Raw genomic sequence first — 20179 nt, 5'->3', positions numbered from 1 at the left:
TGATATCACTGTCTCCTATTTTTTGTATAAATATGAAGGGATACACTAACGATATATATTGTATATGTGACTGCATATGAGGGTTTAGGTTGTGATTCATGATTTCAAAGTCAGTTCAGTAGACGGTAGCTTCAGTTCAGTACTTCAGTTTGTCCACTTTTGTATATAAAAGGACAAACATAGATAATAGTTACTGTCACTTTGAGGATTCTTATATGAATCAAAATCCTGGACCTATATCCTTAATTCCTTATTAATGAATATGAATTATATGACACTTTTTGTGCAGGAATTGGTTGTTATTATGGTCTCCTCTTCACTAGTGATGAAGTGTTTTAGACTTTTAGTATGTGATACTGTGGTAAACTGGTAGGCAGTAAAAGTGGAAGTTTGTATTTTTTTTTTTTTTGGTTTTATATATGTATGTAACTATGTCTTTCAGTCTATGTATTCCACTCCGCAACTTTGGTTTGGTTCATTTCAATCATGTTTTAGTTGTATTGTGGAATCTGTAATCTGTTTTCAGTATGCACTTTTTAGTATTTAGATTTGTGGTTGTTTACCATATTCATATTTTTAGCACAAAAATAATAAAGTCAAATTTACCAGCCAACCCGCAACCCGTCAGACCCAACCCGTCTAGGACTAGGGTTGGGGTTTTGGGCTTGTACATGAACAGTACTAGGGCTAGGACTGACCCTAACCCGTCCATGGCTTGTCAAGCTAGGACCGGGTTGACCCTAACTTGCCCGGTTGACACCTCTACTACAAACTCATGTTTTTGAAATTAATTAAAAGCTATTAACAAGATATTCAGCACTTTTCCTAGATGAAGATTTTTCATCATAAAAATATATTCCTAGATGAAGATAAAACATTTAAGGTAAAGGTTACGACTTAGAATACGATAAAAACATCAGTTTTATACCTTACAATCTTTTCCAAGTATATAAATAAAAAAATAAAATAAAAGCAGACTACAAGGAAGACAAATAGTCGTTGAAAAGCGCATGAACTCTAACGTCCACCTTTTTCAAACCTAATGCGAGTTCGGCATTGACCAGATCCACTATTATAATCATCTCTGGAAGATCCACCACCACTTGCCCTCATTGTTCCACCACTCCCAACTTTATCCAAAGGCTTTTTACGTCCCCCCTGTACCTCGAGAATCCTATTCAACCCGAACGGATCATCATCTTTTTCAGATGGTTCGTCAAACTCAATTGGCCTATCCCTGGGACCTGCCCTTTCAGGAACACCCGTAAATGCTTTATCGGGCTTAAATCTATCTGTTTTCATAACCTCCTCAAGCTGCTCATCTGCACCTCCATACATTTCACTATCAGTATCTTTCCTCGGCTTATACAGAGTAGATATAGTATTTTGTGCTGTAAACAACTTTTTATCATACAAGTTGTATTGATCGTCAGTTGCGAATCCAGAGTCCATTCCTTTATCTTGGTTGAAAAGTCTTTGATCGTACATAATTTCTCCGCCACGAGTAGCAGCTCCAGTGTTAGCCATACCTAATGCAACCTTTTCACTAACATCTCTATCTCTATCCCTAATAATCTTACTCTTCTTCCCAGTCGCTGCATCCTTAGCTTCCAACCTTCTCTCTCTTTCCCTTTCCCTCTTTCTCTCTTCGCGAATCTTTTCTCTCTTCAATCGTTCTTCTCTTTCTTCCCTACTCTCCCTATCATTTTCCTGTATATCCTCACCACGATCACTCATGATCCTGTCAGGAGTAGGCAGAGAAACAGATAAAGGAGGGGGAGCACCACCAATTTTCCTTTCAGACCGAGCTTTTTGCGCCAAGGCCCGTAACTCTAGTTCCTTCCTTTGCTGTTCCTTTAACAACATTTCTTTATGAACCTTCGATCTCATTGCCACTGATTCTCTAGCCTTCTCCTCTGCAACATACAACGCTTCTGCAAGCTTTGCAAAATTATCATTAATCTGAACTTCTTGAAGACCTCTACCATCTGCAGCCAAACGTTTATCCAGTGGAATTGTATAACCTTTTGGATTCTTCCAATTTGATATACATGGAGGGATTTTGAAGTCTTGGTAATCTTTCACGGTTAGCTGCCGAGGAGGGGAATGCATAACCGGCACAGGTGGGGACCCAGATCCCCTTGGAACCTTCTTGTGCCTGAACTTTAGTGGTTCAAGTGGATCCCTTTGAATGTTAGCCAGCTTAACCAGCCTCTTCTTTGCTCCCGAATTGAAAGCTGCCGATTGTCCGGATGGTGTATACTGGATCAATTGTGTATCAGACGACTGTGAAGCGACGGCATTCTTCGGTTGTGCTCCACTCAAATTATCATTCACAATCTTTTCAAGAGCAGCTTTTGTGCTCTGGGTTGTTTCTTCAATCTCTTTCTGCAATTCTTCGTCAGATTGTTCAGGTTCATGTCCACCAGCTTTCAAAACCTTAGGAACTAGGTCTATGTGTGAAGCGTAAACAATCTTTGAAGCATTCTCGTTCTGCCTGACAATTGCATCAAACGCAACATTACCCTGAGCATCAACTGTGAGTGGTAAGATTTTAGACCCAAGCTTCGCTTGTCCATCTTTCCTACCCATACCAAGCGGGTATTGTGCAACAGGAATCTCAGGAAACGCACCTCCATCACCAAAATCCTCAGGTTTGCGAAGCACGAAGCCATGTCGGTTTAGATAAGGAGGAATTATTTTCGCTTTTGCATGTGCAATTACAGCAGCGTGAGCTGGTTCTGGATTGCTGAGATATCTTTCCTTAAACCATGGAGAGTTAGCATGGTCATAATGAGCTGTAGATGTTGTTGATTTTACAGCCGGAAGAATATCTATTAGGGTCGACATAGTAAAACCAAGAGCAAAATCAAGTTAAGATGGATCGATCACTAACCAAACTGCAGGTATTTATAGATCCAGCAAGTCGGCTATAAGAAACCTATTAAAACTCCTTTCCAAAAGTTCTTATTCTTGGGTAAAATTGAAAATCTAATTACGAAATTTTGAAAAATTAAAGAAAATCTGCGTACCTGCTGACAACCGAGAGAAGAAGACACTGCGAGAGCGAAAAGAGATTGATGTGTTAACATTAACCAAACTGCTGTTATTTATAGACTTTGTAAGTCGGCTACTAGAAACCCCTTAATAAAACTCTAATTATACGTCGGTTTCCTAATAGTAATCGCTTTCCAAATTAAAACCTGCCCAGATATGGTTTTAGGCCTCAATAATAATATTACAGGATCATAAAGATCCACTCTTACGTACGTTTCCTAAACCAAAAATAACGCAGACCGTATGCGGGAAGAATGCCATCTTGTTTCTTAGGAAAACAAGTCAGGTGTATACAAGGAAACTTGAGTGATTTTGGTCAAGTTTTGGTCGGTACACACACACCGAACCAGATCAGAACCAAATCAATTACCCAGAACTGAACCATACCATTGTTGATTTAGTTGGGTCGGGTTCCCGGCTGTAAAATTGGAGCTATTAGCCATTTAGATACACTGTGGGTATCCGCGGATATCAGACCATTTATTTCAAGGGTCGGGATCCTGGGACGTCCCATTTTGACCAAGGATTTTGACACATGGTAATAGCCACAGATTAACTTTCATCCGACGGGTATTAATTTGTTGACGTCGAAGCGTTTTACTTATTCAGGAACTAAATCGAGCAGATGATACGACTTTCTTTTCTCCACGATTTGAAAGAGTGTTTTTTCCTCTTTATGCCGACAACGTTGCTGATAATTGATGGAAGGAATTTTCGTGATGATTTTTTTTTATATTCAAGGAAAGATTTGTTATATCCCGATGAATCTAATTAGGTGATTAGAAACACCTTAACAAAATGTTTCAGACTGGATCCCTTGATACGCTTAAGAAATTATGTTTGATTGATCGGATTAAATTTTGTCAATTTGGATTAAGTATTGTAAAGTGGACTAAATGCAATTTGGATTAGTATTGTAAAACTTGAATTGATTGTTTCAGATTGGATCCCTTCAACAAATAGCCGACTTGTTTAGATTTGTTTAATTTTTCTATAAATTGGACAAACGGGAATAGGATTATAAGAGAATAAATCAAAGTCAAAACTGAAAATCTGTACCCATACAACAATTCCGATTATAAAACATGTGATTTGATCAAATTTTCAACAAAATTTAATCGAGAGAGAAAACTGAGATATATTGCTTAGGTTTAGTCATTGAAAACAAATTAAGCAAGATGTTCGTGGTGGTGGTTTAAGCAACCGTTTGATTGACTAAGTTAAACTCGTTTGATCCATAACTAAACCCTTTGCCGTATAAATCGTGTTTTAGCCTTTGGATGAAAGTTGATCCGTGGCTATTATCATGTGTCAAAACCCTTTGTCAAAATATGACGTCCCATGATCCCGACCCTTATTTCAATCTTTTAGAAATTGAAATTTTGAGAAGATCTAAAAAATGAATAGTTTTTTAATACCCAACGAATACCGGTTGGTTCCGTGTCCAAAAACTTAGGAACTGTATCCGAAACTGCTATGAATTGGGCACGACTTTTATAAATAGGGGTTACGGAACTCATTGACAGTCCTAGTTTTGAAGTTAAAAGAGGTAGAGATGGCCAAACACACCGATTAACAAGGAAAGGAAACCAAACAAGATGCTGATGGAAAAACCGTAATAATGTGGTTCGGATTTGTGATAAGGAATGTGGCTTTGGAAGGTTTCTGAGAAGAAATTGGGCTCTAAAAGGGTCTGTGACAACCGTTGTGACAAGGATGCGCCTGCTTTGGAAAGCTCGAATTTGCTTTGATTTCTTATCTTTATTTTAGAAAACCAGATCAAACCTTTATCAATCCCCAGAGTCATCAACCCTTAATACAAGGCATATTTACGCCAGCAATTGTATAGTATAAAAGGTTCTCATTTCAGGTATTTATATTTTAACAAAATGGTTGAGTCTTCAAGGGAAGTCGGGGTAAAAGTCACCTTATCACATTTGTCCAATTCTTCCTACTGGGCGCCCAAATATATCGAGGATAAGTCATGGTATCTTATCCAATCTTGGAACGCCAGACTAAAGATGTTAAAAATGCATGTGCGGACATCTGACAGAATAGTCAAAAGCATGTCTAACCCCAGTATTAGTTTCATGGTTTTCCATCCAACGCTTAACCTCCAAATTAGTGCGTCCAACTCTTAAGCTTGGATGGTCTCCATGCCACTTCCTCAAGGCCTAGTTTATCATTATATCGTTGGATCATTCCCTGTTACATATTCCTAAAGCATGACCTTTGTTGATATACTTCATCGACAGAATTTTTTTTTGGCAAGCATAACATTTCCGTCATGGATGTAGTACATCATCAAAGGTCATGCTTTAGGCATATATATATATATAAGAAAATGATTACGAGGCCATGAGGAAGTGCATGGAAACCACCCAAAGTCTACAATCTAAATTCCTTCAACGATGGAAGAGTTGGACGCACTAATTTGGTGGTTAGGCTCTGGATGGTCTAGACATGCATTCGATCATTCTGTCAGATGTCCGCACATTTTTAACATCTTCAGTCTGTCAATCCTGGATTGGAAAAGACGCCAAAACTCATCCTCGACATAGCGGTCATCTGGGTGCCCAGAGGGGTGAAGTGGGGTGACTTTGACCGTATCTTTACAATAAGGCCGTCTACCCTTTTGTCATAAGGTAGACGGCCTTGCGGGAAAGATAAAGGTTTTGATCTGGCACCCTAAAACTAAGATCAGAAGTCAAAGCATACTCGAACTTTCCAAAGCAGAGATTCTTGTCACAAAGCTTGTTGGAAACCTTTTTACAGCCCGTATCCTTGTCAGAAACCTTCCCAAACCCAAGTTCCTTGTCACAAGCCTTGAACCAGGTTTCTAGGGATTTTTCTCCGGGTTAATCAAGGTAGGAAATCTCCCTAGACAACAAGTAACCAAATAACGCCGCAGATCATGATTATGCTTTTCCCTTGTCAAGAAGATGCCCATTTGCAGTTTCCCGGAACAGTGCTTCCTCATGGTTTATCAATTGTTCAGTGTTCACTTAGTTCTTTTAGAGACAACAAGCTGGAGTAATTCGTTACCTTGCAAAGTGACATTCATATTTGATTTAAAAAAAAAAAAAATCCTCGTATCGACAGGAAACAATGAAGACTATGCTAACATTACTGAGATAATAATTATTTTTGTAAAGGTAACATGAAATTCAACACTTCTCCTAAAAATATGTAAGGTAAAGTTTATACGACTAAAAATATGAGGAAAAAGCATCAGTTTTATGCGTCACAATCTTTTCTAACACTATTATTTCAATTAAACACAAACGCAGACTTACAAGGGAAGACAGATAGTCATGAAAGACCGCATCAACTGTAACCTCCACCTCTTTCAAAGCCACCGCGAGTTCAACGACGACCAGACCTACCATCATAATTATCTCTGGAAGATCCACAATCACTTGCCCTCAATGTACCTCCACTTCCAACTTCATCCAAAGCCTTTTTGCCTCCTCCCTGTACCTCTTCAAAAATCCTATCAAGCCCGAACGGATCATCATCTTTTCCAGATGGTTTATCAAACTCAACTGGCTTATCCTTTGGACCAGCCCTTTCAGGAACACCCGTGAATCCTTTATGGGGCTTAAATCTATCTGTTTTCATAACCTTCTCAAGCTGCTCATCTGCACCTCCATACATTTCACTATCAGTATCTTTCCTCGGCTTATACAGAGTAGATATAGTATTTTGTGCTGTAAACAACTTTTTATCATACAAGTTGTATTGATCGTCAGTACCGAATCCAGAGTCCATTCCTTTGTCTTGGTTGAAAAGTCTCTGATCGTACATAATTTCTCCACCACGAGTAGCAGCTCAGCGTTAGCCATACCTAAAGCAATCTTTTCACTAACATCTCCGTCTCTATCCCTGGTAACCTTACTCTTCTTCCCCATTGCCTCATCCTTAGCTTCTAATCTTCTCTCTCTTTTCCTTTCCCTCTTTCTCTCTTCGCGAATCTTCTCTCTCTTAAATTGTTCTTCAATCTCCTCCCTACTCTCTCCTCCCATATCCTCACAAGCATCACTCATGATCCTGTCAGAAGTACTAATAGAAACAGATGAAGGAGGTAGTGGAGCACCAGCTGCACCACCAGTCCTTTCAGACCGAGCTTTTTGTGCCAAGGCCAGCAACTCTCGTTCCTTCTTTTCCTTTTCCTTTAGCAAGGTTTCCTTATGAACCTTTGATCTCATTGCCACTGATTCTCTAGCCTTATCCTCTGCAAAATATAACGCTTCTGCGAGGTTTGCATGATTATCATTAATCTGAACTTCTTGAAGACCTCTCCCATCTGCAGCCAAACGTTTATCCAATGGAATTGTATAACCTTTTGGATTCTTCGAATTTGATACACATGGCGGGATTTTCCATTCTTGATAATCTTGCACGGTTGGCGGACGAGGAGGGGAATGCATAACCGTAACAGGTGGTGATCCAGATGCCTTTGGAACTTTCTTGTGCTTGAACTTTGGTGGTTCAAGTGGATCCACAGGCATAGCAGTCAGCGTAACTAGCCTTTCTTTTGCTCCAGAATTGAAGGCTGCCGATTGTTGAGATGGTCTATACTTGATTAATTTGGTATCAGACGGTAAAGCGACGGCATTCTTCGGTTGTGCTGCACTCAATTTATCACTCACAATCCTCTCAATAGCAGATTTTGTGCTCTGGGTCTCTTTCTCCAATTTTTCGTCAGATTGATCAGGCTCATCACCACCAACTTTCAAAACCTTAGGAACTAGGTCTGTGTATGAAGAGTAAACAATTTTTGAAGCATTCTCGTTTTTCCTTAGAATCGCAGCATATGCAACATTACCATGAGCATCAACTGCGAGTGGTAAGATTTTTGACCTAACAAGCCTCTCTTGTCCAATTTCCGTACCCATGCCTAGCGGGTTTGGACAACATGAATCTCAGGAAACGCACCTCCATCACCAAAATCATCAGATTTGCGAGGGATTAAACAATCACGTATTTGATAAGGAGGAATTGTTTTCCCTTTAGCAACAATAGCAGGAGGCCGCAGAAGGTCTTTTACGGCCATAGCGAAACCAAGAGCGATCAATATAAGTTAACAATAACTAAAACTGCAGATACTGCAAGTATTTACAGACCCAGCAAGTGGGGTATTTCGAAAGAACTTTAATTGTCAGTCGGTTTCCTATAATAAGAATACCTTCCAAAATTGCCTAGGCGCCTCTTGGGCGACTCGTGCGCCTAGAGCGCTTTTCACAACATAGCCAGCAAGCAACAACCTCTAGTCTAAGGATCAATAAGATGTGTGGTATTAAGTATTAACCCTAATTGGATTTATTTGGTGTAGTATTTGCACGAAGTATATATATTCATCTCAGTGTTTTTTTCTTTCTCAGCTAAACAAACGTAAAGGAAGGACCTCTACTCCTTGACGTCATTGCAGCTATATAATACGTCGCTTAATCGACTATTAATCTGCAAGCTATTTTTTTTAAGCTAGACATGTTCATCAAATTAATTAAGTAAAATGTCTCCGAAATATGCCTACCTACCCATTCCCACCAAGGGGAAAGATGCCTACCTACGCATGGCCACCAAGAGGAAAGGTATCCTGTAATTTGGCTCAATTGATAGTCCTCCAAACCGTATATATTAGTTAATTTATTTGCAAAATTTAAAATAGGGATACTTCCATAAATGTTTGGGTATTGATTAAGGCATTAAGGTCAATTTCTGAAATCTTAAGTAGTTCCCTCAGTTTGTTTCACGTGTAATTTGTACATGAAACAGGCCTATCTTTTTGAAACGGACGTAATAATGATCATTGAAAAAGAGAAATGTACGAGAAAAAATAATGTAAAAGTGCTACCTGAGGTAACTTAAAGTGAAAAGCAAAAATAATATCAAAAATATAAATTGTCCCAATTGTGGACAGAGCGAGAGAAATTTACGTGCATTCTATAGCCAAAAGAAGCTGCCCACACTAGAGACCTTCACCAGTTCCAAGATATGAATTTGTTTCGGAAGAAGGCATGTGCTTGAAAGATATTTCTCTCATTCCGTAGTACCCATGCTATAAGAAGCTCGGATAGTCTCATCTCTACATAAATTACAGTAGTCATCAAGTGTAATCCCTTTTCTGGCAAGCATATTAATGATATTAAGCTTTCCATGAACAGGGCACCATATATTGAAACTGTTATTGCGAACCAAGAGACCATCTTCTAGTGTCATTAGTGAAGTCAGGAAGATGTGGATTTCCAATAACTTGCAATAGACAGGAAAACTGATTAGTTTCAGCGTTTGATAATCTTTCTTTCAATATAAAGTGCCACAATTACCATTGCATTATAGTAACCTGAAAACAGTTATTTTCCGTTATGTCTGTTTTAGGTGCTCATATATGTGTGTTGAGTGTCTTTATCATTTTCACATCCATACAGTTAGTCTGTACAGTGAGCTGTCTTGACAGCCTGTTTAACTGTGTCTCTGTGTCTGTATATAAAGAGTTCATCTCTTCTTTGTAAAGTTAATAAGAATCTTTTCCTTTCTTCATTAATCCCTCAACGGTATCACAACCACATGGATCTTCATCTAAAAAATTTCTTGATCTTTAAATTCTTGATTTCTTCTTATTTTCTTGATCTTTGATCGCCTTCTTTACAATTTTCATTATCAATCTTTTATGATTATCGTCTACTACATAGTTATGGAAAATCCAACCTCTTCTTCAATTGCTAGGGTTCATGTTAATCAATTGACTAGTATAGTCCATTTTCGATTGAAAGATGATAACTTCTCAGCATGGAAATCTCTAATGATTCCGGTGATTCAAAAGTTTAGAATTACGAAATATTTTGATGGATCACTGCCTTGTCCTCCTCAGTACACATCTCCAAGGAATGAACTTAATGAAATTGAAAATTCATTGTACTTAGACTGGATTGTCCACTTCATATGAACTATGGAAAAGTATTAATCCTCCTCAATTAGAGCTGTCAAACGGGCAAGCTAGGGTCAACCCGGCCCTAGCTTGCCAACCCGTACTAGAGTTAGGGTCAATCCTAGCCCAAGTACTATTCACGAACAAGCTCAAAACCCCAATCCTAGCCCTAGACGGGTCAACTCTGACGGGTTGGCTTGTTAATGTTATCAATTTAAAAATTAAATTTAAAATTTAGGATTGTTTAGGATTATTCATTTAGTAAAGGTCGAACCTAGGTCAATTTGGTGTTTAACTAGAAGCCCCACCACTGAGTTGTAAAGTGGACGTTTTTATTGCCACTTAATCAACGATATAGCCGGTTACGGCGCTTTAGTTTTCTTAGGCAGAGAACCCTAACATCAACTAAGCATTTTACTTTTTTTTTTTATCATTTTATAAGTTTAAATTAATGTGAGTAAGACTAACTCACTGTTTAAATTATGCTAGTCCTTTTATCAATTTAGGATATCCCGAATAAATATGTGATTGATGAATCTAAGTTGTAATTTAATTTATTGATTGATTATTTAAAATCTAAAAATTGTTATATTTGTTTGGGTAGATCCAAAATTAGCTTTATTTATTGATTTAAAATTAACTAATTCTAATATATGTTTGCAAATCATGGATTTTAAAGAGTTGGTGGGATTGAGGGATATATTTATTAATTTTGACGGGTTGACGGGTAACCCGCGGGTTAGTCCTAGCCCGGCTTGTTTTCTAGTAGGGTTGTATATGTCAACCCTAACCCGGCCCGTTTAGACAACAAGCCAAGCCGGGCCGGGTTGAAACAAGTCGGGTTAGGGTCAACCCGCAAGCCGGGTTATAAATTGACAGCTCTATCCTCAACACACTCAATTCAATTATGACCAAAACTTATGTCTCTCAAACAAGGTGATAAAAATGTTTCTGCTCTCCTCGATGAGATTAAAGTTATTTCATATCAGCTTCCTGCAGCTGGATCTAAGGTAACTGATGATGAACTTGTTGTAGTCAGGTTATCTTCTTTAATCAGATTACAATATGCTTTTACCACCTCTATAAGATTAGAAATCCTCTTGTCTCTAGTATTGAATTTCATAATCTCCTAATTAGTGAAGAAATGATTGTTTCTGAAAGAAGCAAGTGTTTAGTTGCTGAACCACAAGGTAGAGGTGGTGGTCGTGGTTTTAATTTCTTTTACAGAGGTGGTGTTGGTGGTCGTCATTCACATAATTCTTCATTTGGAAGAGGCTCTGGATCTGGTATTCTTCGTACTCCTACAACATCAACTTATCCTTCTGCAAGACCTCCTCCTTCTGATCTTTATTCTGGAGAAAAACCTATTGGTCAAATCTGCAGCAAGTATGGACATGATGCTAATGAATGATGGAATACAATGAACTTCTCCTACCAAGTTAGACAACTTCCAAGAAACATACATGCCATGCTTGTTACTGCCAGTATTTTTGGTGAAAATCCCTGGTATATGGATTCTGGTGAAAATAATCACTTGACATCTGAGATTGTCCACCTTTAAGCTTCTACTTCTTTTCTGGTGCGGATGTTGTTGGTACAGAAAATTATGCAGGTATGTCAATTAAGCATTATCAGAACTCTAAAATTTCCTTTCTTAATCATACTTTTTATCTGCATGACATCCTTCATGTCCCACAAGCCTCTCAAAATATCATTTTAGTTAACAAATTTGCTAGAGATAATAATTGGTCTCTGACTTTTACTTGTTCTGATTTCTGTATTAAGGATCTCCAAACAGGGAAGATTCTTTTTCAGGCGCGTTGTGACAATGGACTTTATCATATCTTCAATTACAGATCCACTCCATCCCTTACTGATACAACTTTATCATGTGTTCAACCTTCCTCTTTAGTCTGGTATGGAAGACTTACACATCCCTTTTTGAGTCTTTTAATAGAGTCTGTAAAACAATAAAGCTTGATAGAAGTCACAAACAACCTTTCTCTATTTCTACTTCTTTTACTACTGCACGTTTACAATTGTTACATCTTGATATTTGGGGACCCTTCCTTGTCAATTCCTTGTCAGGTCAAAAATATTATGTCAATATAATTGATGATTTTTCCAAATTTTGTTGGATCTTTCCTTTTACTCACAAATCTGATTTTAGAGAAATTTTTCTTCAGTTCAAAGCTTCAATAGAAAATCTATTATCATGTATGATTAAATGTATTAGAACAAATGATGGTGGAGAGTTTTTTAATCATGAACTCAACAAGTTCCTTTCTATTCATGGTATCAATCATGAAATAACTTGTCCTTACATACCTGAGCATAATAGTGTTGCTGAGTCAAAATACAGACATCTTCTTGATATTACTAGGACTTTTTTACTTCAAGCTTCTCTTCTTATTTCTTTTTGGTTTGAAGCTCTATCTACTGCAAATTATACTATCAATAGATTTCCTACAAAGTCTCTTTATCATTTATCTCCTTTGAAGTTTTATTTCACAAACCACCAGATTATTCCACTCTAAGGAGTTTGGGTTGTCTTTGTTTTCCATGGCTCAAATCATATAGTACCTCCAAGTTAGCTTCACGGAGTGAATGATACATTTTTCTTGGCTACAACAAGCACAACAAAGGATATAGGTGCTTAAATACTGTCACAGGTAAAATTAATGCATCGAGACATGTCAATTTCTTTGAAACCCATTTTCCATATAACACTCTCATTCATTCTACCTCACATGATTCAATTCTGATTTAGACTTGTCATTTGCTATGCTAGATACACATCCATCTTCTATTCCATCCACACCCATTTCTCCTCTACAATCTACTCATGATTCACATGCTCTTCCCATTGTTCCTACTTTGAATAATGACCAAAACACTCATTAAATCCTCACTAGATCCAGACATGTCATTTTTAAACCAAAATCTTTGTTTTTTACCAGACATCCTGTCCCCACTGTGTTTTTACTACTACTGTACATGTCATACCAACTTGCTACTCTCGAGCTGGAAAAATACCAGTATGGCTAACCTATATGCATGTTGAAAATATAAAGCTCTTAATGATGCAGATACATGGTCACTTTTTCCAGCTGATCCTTCTCAAAACCTTGTTGGATGCAAATGGGTCTTTAAGATCAATTTTAATGCAGATGGGTCACTAGAAAGACACAAAGAAAGACTAGTTGCTAAGAGTTTCATCAACTTGAAGGACTTGATTATACTGATACTTTCAGTCATGTTATTAAACCATTTACAATTAGACTAGTTTTATCTATTGCATTTAATTTCGATTGGATAATTAGTCATCTTGACATCAATAATGCTTTTTAACATGGGGATTTAAAAGAAGATGTGTTATGACCCAGCCACCTGGTTTTCAAGATGTTGAACATTCAAACTATGTATGTAAATTAAACAAGTCACTTCATGGACTTAAACAATTCCCAGGGGCTTGGTATGAGAAACTAGTAGATCTTCTAGTCAGTCTTGACTTCATTCCTTCACCAGCCAAAATGACTTGTGTCCTTGTTTATGTGGATGACATTATCATTACACGCAATGATTCTAACCAATGTGCTTCATTGATAACCCATTTTGGTACATACTTTCCAGTCAAGGATCTTGGAGATATACATTTCTTTCTAGGTCTGGAAGTTCACATAAGTGTTAAGGGTCTTTTTCTATCTCAGACAAAATATGCAGTTGATTTGCTCAACAAGACTAATCTTCTTGGGATCAAACCTTATGCTACACCTTCTCATGAAATTTTCAAATTATCTACTTCTGATGGTGAGCCACTAGCTGATCCTACTGAATACAGATCTGTAGTTGGTTCTCTCCAATATCTTACTTGGACAAGACCAGAAATTACCTATGTTGTAAATCAAATTTGTCAGCATATGCAATCTCCAACTACTACTCATCTTACAACTGCTAAAAGAGTTTTCAGATATATCAAAGGCACTCTTGGTTATGGTCTTCTTTTCACTAAAGGCTTTACAGCTCTCCAAGGGTACACAGATGCTGATTGTGATGGAAATCCAGATAATATAAGATTTACCAGTGGACACTATGTATTTTTTTGGCTCCAATCCTGTTTCTCGGTCTTCAAAGAAACAACCAACAATCTCAAGAAGCTCCACAGAGGTTGAATACAGATCACTAGCTACCACTGCAGCAGAAGTTCTTTGGCTGTGTCAAGTTCTCAAAGATTTGCATATCTTTTTACCAGTTTCTCCTATAATTTCCTGTGATAAGAAGGGGACCATTGCTTTATCTTCAAATCCTGTTTTTCACAGCAGAATGAAGCATTTGGCAATTGATTATCATTTTATCAGGGAATTGGTTCAGACAAAGCAAATACAGGTTAATTGCATCAGGCTGTTGATATTTTCAGCAAGGGACTCTCTGCTCCAAGGTTTAATTTTCTCAGAGAAAAGCTGAAGATTCTACATCCTCTTCGGCTTGAGGGGGCTAGTAACCTGAAAATAGTTATTTTCAGTTATGTTTTTTTTAGGTGCTCTTATATGTGTTGAGTGTCTTTATCATTTTCAGTTAGTCTTTATCATCCTGTCTAACTGTGTCTATATATAAAGAGTTCATCTCTTCTTTGTAAAGTTAATAAGAATTTTTTCCTTTCTTAATATGATCAGCCACAGAAGAAGACTAAGCCCGATCTCCACTCCAATTTAAAAATGTCAGGAAAAGCAACAGCAAGTGGATATGTTGTTACCAATCCACTTTATCATGCCAGAAATAAGTACGAGTCCTGGAAACCAATTAGATTTTCACCATAGATGGTTTTTTCCAACAGCAGCTCTCCAGCTATAATCATTAAAATTATACCAATGAGACACTAACTACAGTGTCATACATAGTTTGTTGTCTGTTGAGACTTTATTTGAAGCCATGCGCTTCTCTGCTGCAGACGAAGTTAACCACTTTACTACAGGAAACGTACATGGTTGCTCGTGTCCAACTTATTATTCATATTCATGTATATGTTTCCTTTCTAGAAGACTACAATTGAGGTTTGGGTTCTGAGTTTTCATACTTTTCTTCGTACCTGTTTAACACAGGGACGAACCCAGGAAGAATAAATTTCCTTCTAAGGTGCCGGCTAGAAAACTTAATCGAGCAGATTTTGTTTTTTTAGCTTGTGGATTGGGAATGCTACCCGGGCGAGCTGTAGGTCCGTCAGTGGTTTAACATTGGAGGGGTTTTATTTATTTATTTATTAGTATTTTTTCTTGGTGCATATGAGGTTGTAGAGGTGTAAAACGTGTCGGTCCAGCACAGCCCAACCCAAGAAATCACGTGCTTAGCGTGTTATATGCCGTGTCGTGCTGTGTCGAAGATTATGACGTGTCGTGCTGTGGCGTGCTAGAAGGCATGTTGTGTTGGGTTGTGCCAGAAAAATAAACGTGTTGTGTCGTGTTGTGCTGTGTTGGGCACATTTATTTTATATTTTCCAAATATCTAAGTATTAATGAAATGTCAATAATTGGCTTTCTAGATGGCTCTTTCGTGAAATATACACAGAATGTGATGTGTTGTGCCATATTGCGTCGTATTTTATACCTATCATGACGTGCTTTCTTAACGTGTTGTGTTGTATCGTGTCACGTGCTGATCCGTGTTATGTGTTGTGCTGGGTTACTGTGATGATTAGTCAAGCTCATCCTGTCCCATAAAACTAACTTGTTGTGTCTTGTCGTGCTAAGTCACGTGCTGGCATAGCACAATTTACACATCTACGAGGTTGTTTATTAAGTTTACCTACATGCGAGGACAGTTTGGTCTTTTTCTTACCAAACCCCTAAGTTGTTTGTACATCCGAAGCCTTGAAAGGAATTTTGGATCGAAATTCTTCCTGGAAGTGATGGCCAAACGCCGTAATCGTCTGAAGAGTCTCCCGCAAGAAATAACATGGAACATATTTTCTAGGTTACCAGTTGAGTCGGTATTAAATTGTAAACTAGTGTGCAGATCCTGGAGAGAGCTTTTACAGTTTCGTGCTATTAAAAATTACTTTGCTTATCAACATCTGCAGCGACAACATGGTCTTGGTCCTCATATACTGGTACAGCAGCAGCAGCAACAGCATAAGCCGTTTGAACATCATCATTATGGTTCTGATTCTGAGACAATGAGTTTCGTGGCCTTTGACATATACGCCCAAGTTTTTCTGTATCTAGAGTACCATGACGATGATGATCATGGGATTAGCAAAAAGAAGATCATCATGAAATTTCCGATAGGTGCGAGTGGAGTAGTGGGTTCAGAGAATGGATTGGGTTGCCTAAAAGCCAGAACCAGATACAATGGCATCCCTGAATATATGCGCCCGGATGAACCTTTAAACATCTGTAATCCGATTACCAGAGAATTCGTGACTCTTCCAAGGATACTGATCGACGAGAAAAAAACAATTGATGGTGTTCACATTGTGTACGGATTTGGCTACCACCCTTTCATTAATGAGTATAAGGTTGTTAGAATTTGTTATATAGGAGACGAGAAAAGCCCCTCCTTCGAAGGAAAGGTAGAGGTATATACACTTGGGAGTGGCAGCGGCTGGAGAAATGTAGGAGAAACCAAATATTTCTTGGGACGACGTGTGGGAGGAAATAAGTCAGGTGTTTGTGTTAATGGGGCTCTTCATTGGCTCTGTGATGATTCCGCGAATATCCTGGCCTTCGATTTAGTACATGAGGAATTCCACTTGCTCCCTACCCCGATTAAGCAGAAATTTTTTTTCGGCAGAATCTTCGTCGCGAGACGGTGTTTGTTTCTTGAATACTATGATGATGGTCACTCGGAAAAATTGTGTTTCTTAAAGAAGAACAATCACGAGGACGACGATAATGATAGCAGTTGCCACATGAATGAGCAGTATTACAAGTCATGGAGTTGGAATAGAGAGCTCATTTGCCATTACAAAAATGGGTGGAACTTTATCAACAAATGGTCAGGAAGTCCTTCAGCGTTCTAACCAAGGAAGTACAGCAAGGGTGGTTTTGGCGTTCAATGACGAGAGGAGTTCATGGAACGTAGAGTACGTGGTAAAATCCCACAACCACAGTTTTCTGTCCTTGGAAGCATTAGGAGAAAAAATGATGGGCAAATTCTGTCCACGGTATCCTTTTTATTACAGTATTAAAGTATGAGTTCACGGTATCCTTTTTACTACGGGACGAGTTTGAAGATCCTATAGGGATTCTGGTTCGAACAGCTTATTGCGGATATATTAAACACGAACCATACCTTGTTGAACACAGAAAATTAAAGATATGATGTTTTCGCATAAAAGCAGTCTACTCTCTGTAGAGTTATTCAAGTCATTTCTTGTATTCAGCACTAACATGCTTGTGAAACTAAAAACATTCAAGAGTGACAGAAACGACTCTCCTTGCACTTCTTCCACATACTCCACTACTACTACATCTACTTACATAACCCAAACCAGATCCCAAACGCCTTAATCTGTCTTGCCACCTAGAGCTTCAGTTTGGAGCTTAGCACAATACTCAAACAAGCTACCATCAAAACATCTACGAACTGCCTCCTTAGACAGAAATCCCTCCTCATCACGTGCTAAAACATAGAGAATTCCCCATTCCAACTTCGCTGCAATCCTGTGGTAAATGGGCCAATAAGAAGTTTTTGTTACAAATGACCAAGGGAAAACCCAATCATCCCAAATTACTAGATAGAGGTAACGAACCAGCCGAAGAAGTCGAATGCATTCCTATTGCCTTCAGTCATGTACCAAAGTTCCTTGAATGTCATCTTGTCAGGTACTGTTCGCGCATATTTGCTGAACACGTTCTCAAGATTTGCGGGAACAAACCTGCAATAATAAATAATAGGTAGAACTGTTGAACATATACTAGCTGAAGAGACCAAAAATTGCATGACTATAGAAGTCATTTGCCAGACAGCCCACTTTTCCAACTCTACCAGGCTGGACTGAACCCAAGTCATTCACAAAGTTTGGTAAATGCCACCAATATTAGAAAGCATACGATCCTATTTGACAAGTTCAGGTTCACATCGTGTCAAAGAGTTTAACCAAATCTAAAATGGTACATGGATTTCAGCTTCTTTACCTTCCTTCAGTATCATAAGTTGCACTGTCGCTTCCATGCTTGGATCTGTGAATGTTGTGTATGTATATTGGGAAAAAAGGTGATGGGAACCAACCCTACAGGAACATGTATGACATTGTTAGATAGAAGTATCAATCCATTGTAGTCCAGCCCGGTTAGGATACCTGGCTTTCACCCAGGCGACCCGGGTTCAAATCCCGGCAATGGAACTTTTTTATTTCAACTCAGAATTTTTTTGAGCTCTAAAATTTTATGCTAAATTTAACTTTTGCATTGATATTGATCGAGCATTACACAGAAAAGATAAAAAACTCAGGATTCTTACAGGCAATGTAGCATAACTCAGGGCTCCATTAATGAGAATCGCCATCACAAAGGAAGCAATGACGTTGAAACCGATAGCTCTTAGTCCTTAAATTTGACATTCAACATGAAGAAAACAAGGATTACGTTAACGCTTAGACGGAAAAAAACACCTCATAATGGTATACATGTATGTACTGGAGTTGGTTGATTTTACCTGAATAAGTTTCCCATGGGTAAATGATGCCATTATCATCCATATCGAAAAAAGCAACGTGCTGCTGCATAACACTCATGTTGTAATGCTTGTGACCCCATGTACCATTTGGATGATCTGTGTCCGGAGCAACCAAAGCACGAGGCATATCTGTGCATCAATAAGAACAAACACAATAATCAGCTGGATTGCATTTATAGAGAATCTGTACAGAAACAACTGGCTAATTGGGTTTGATTTGTTTGCCGAATAGTTATACTCTGCTTGCATTGGACCAACAAAGTCCCTTTTTTAGACTCATCTGAACCGTGTGAGCCTGATTAGCAAGTGAGTTAGGAGATCTACACTAACCAATAAGCCTGATTGTGCACATTCATCACTTACGCATGCAACTTGTGTTAGATGAACAGGGACATACTAGTATTTTGTTTCTTCTCTTCCATTTTGCAATTATTTGCTAGACAATTGCAAGGACAAAAAATACAATTCGAAAAAAAATCCAGAAATGAAGTTTCAAAAGAAGAGTAAAATCATGCTGTAAAGATCTAACAGAGCTAGAGATCTGAAAACGTAGCCTACGTACAAAAATTGTGAATACTTTGTAGTGATTCTAGTGAAGAATCATGCATGAAAACAGGCTCAATAATCTAGCCCAAGTGCGTACCCAAAGATCAAATGTTATAAAATTCTTTATATTCCGGTCACCTTCATAAGCAAATCTTTACTTCAAAATTCTCAAACCAATGAAACATAAATAATAGGCACACATACTTCAACAGCGAAAACAATCCATAATATCAGCAGAATAGAGAAAAAATCTGATTAATTTCGGCTGGAACTTACAAGGCTTAGGAAGTGAGGTCTCCAAATCACCGCGAACCCTCCGTTCATCCGTGACAGGTGCTTGACGCGCCACAGTTTCTAATGCTTCATTCCTCCCCATAACCGCAACACCTTCATTCATCTGATGCTGTGGTTGTTGTTGTTGTTGCAGTTGTTGATGAGGTTTCTCTCCTGCTGTAACTGCCGGTTGATCTGCTTTCTTCTTTGATTCTTTCTCAATATGCCTTTGCTGCTTATCTGCATCTTTCTTTGTTGCATCCGCCATATTTCAACTTCTCAATTGTTATCTCTCTAAAATCACGACACCTCAATTACTGATTCGATACTTATGCAGATTTCGATCTGGAGTGGGATGATAGATAAAATCGAGGAGCAGAAGAAGACGTTATAAGGTAGTGAGACTGCATGCTTTGGTGATTGACATGTGTCCATTGGAATCTCACAGATGTATGCGTGCATGGCTTTCTTGTCAGAAATTTTGGGTGATGCAAACCAAGGCGATAGACTCGTTCTCTATGGAAACAGGACAAAAGTTTCGATACGGTGCTTTAGGAGTTGTGTAATATTTTAATTTCCCGATGACAAGATTCGGGATTTATTTCACCCGCCGGTAGGATCTCCGGAGTTAGATTGAAAATTCAAATGGACGGTGAACCATTTTTGTGAGATTGAGTATTTAAAAAAAAAAAAAAAAAA

The 20179-nt window shown here is 38.3% G+C and overlaps 3 protein-coding genes, 1 non-coding gene and 1 pseudogene across 4 annotated transcripts; 2 read left to right on the top strand and 3 right to left on the bottom strand.

Moving 5' to 3' along the window:
• Window positions 1-1017: 1017 nt before the first annotated feature.
• LOC113308760 (SNW/SKI-interacting protein A-like) lies at window positions 1018-2850 on the bottom strand. The gene has a single exon (XM_026557226.1). It carries the CDS (start codon window positions 2848-2850, stop codon window positions 1018-1020), a length of 1833 nt encoding a protein of 610 aa, XP_026413011.1.
• A 3534-nt stretch (window positions 2851-6384) lies between these two features.
• On the bottom strand, window positions 6385-8113 carry LOC113311304 (annotated as a pseudogene).
• Window positions 8114-15890: 7777 nt separating this feature from the next.
• On the top strand, window positions 15891-17003 carry LOC113311303 (F-box protein At3g07870-like). The gene has a single exon (XM_026560142.1). It carries the CDS (start codon window positions 15891-15893, stop codon window positions 17001-17003), a length of 1113 nt encoding a protein of 370 aa, XP_026415927.1.
• A 290-nt stretch (window positions 17004-17293) lies between these two features.
• Window positions 17294-20003, bottom strand: LOC113313638 (peroxygenase-like). Its single transcript, XM_026562431.1, has 6 exons — window positions 19484-20003; window positions 18641-18790; window positions 18446-18531; window positions 18121-18215; window positions 17736-17861; window positions 17294-17646 (listed from the first exon to the last, which is right to left on the bottom strand). The coding sequence occupies exons 1-6, from the start codon at window positions 19746-19748 to the stop codon at window positions 17490-17492; spliced, it is 879 nt and encodes a 292-aa protein (XP_026418216.1). The 5' UTR covers window positions 19749-20003; the 3' UTR covers window positions 17294-17489.
• On the top strand, window positions 18256-18329 carry TRNAE-UUC. The gene has a single exon. It is a non-coding gene; the product is annotated as a tRNA-Glu (tRNA).
• Window positions 20004-20179: the final 176 nt, after the last annotated feature.

This window comes from Papaver somniferum, chromosome 9 (genome assembly GCF_003573695.1).
Source record: "Papaver somniferum cultivar HN1 chromosome 9, ASM357369v1, whole genome shotgun sequence".
Classification (NCBI taxonomy): Eukaryota; Viridiplantae; Streptophyta; class Magnoliopsida; order Ranunculales; family Papaveraceae; genus Papaver; species Papaver somniferum.
This window is presented reverse-complemented; position numbering and strand designations above follow the sequence as displayed.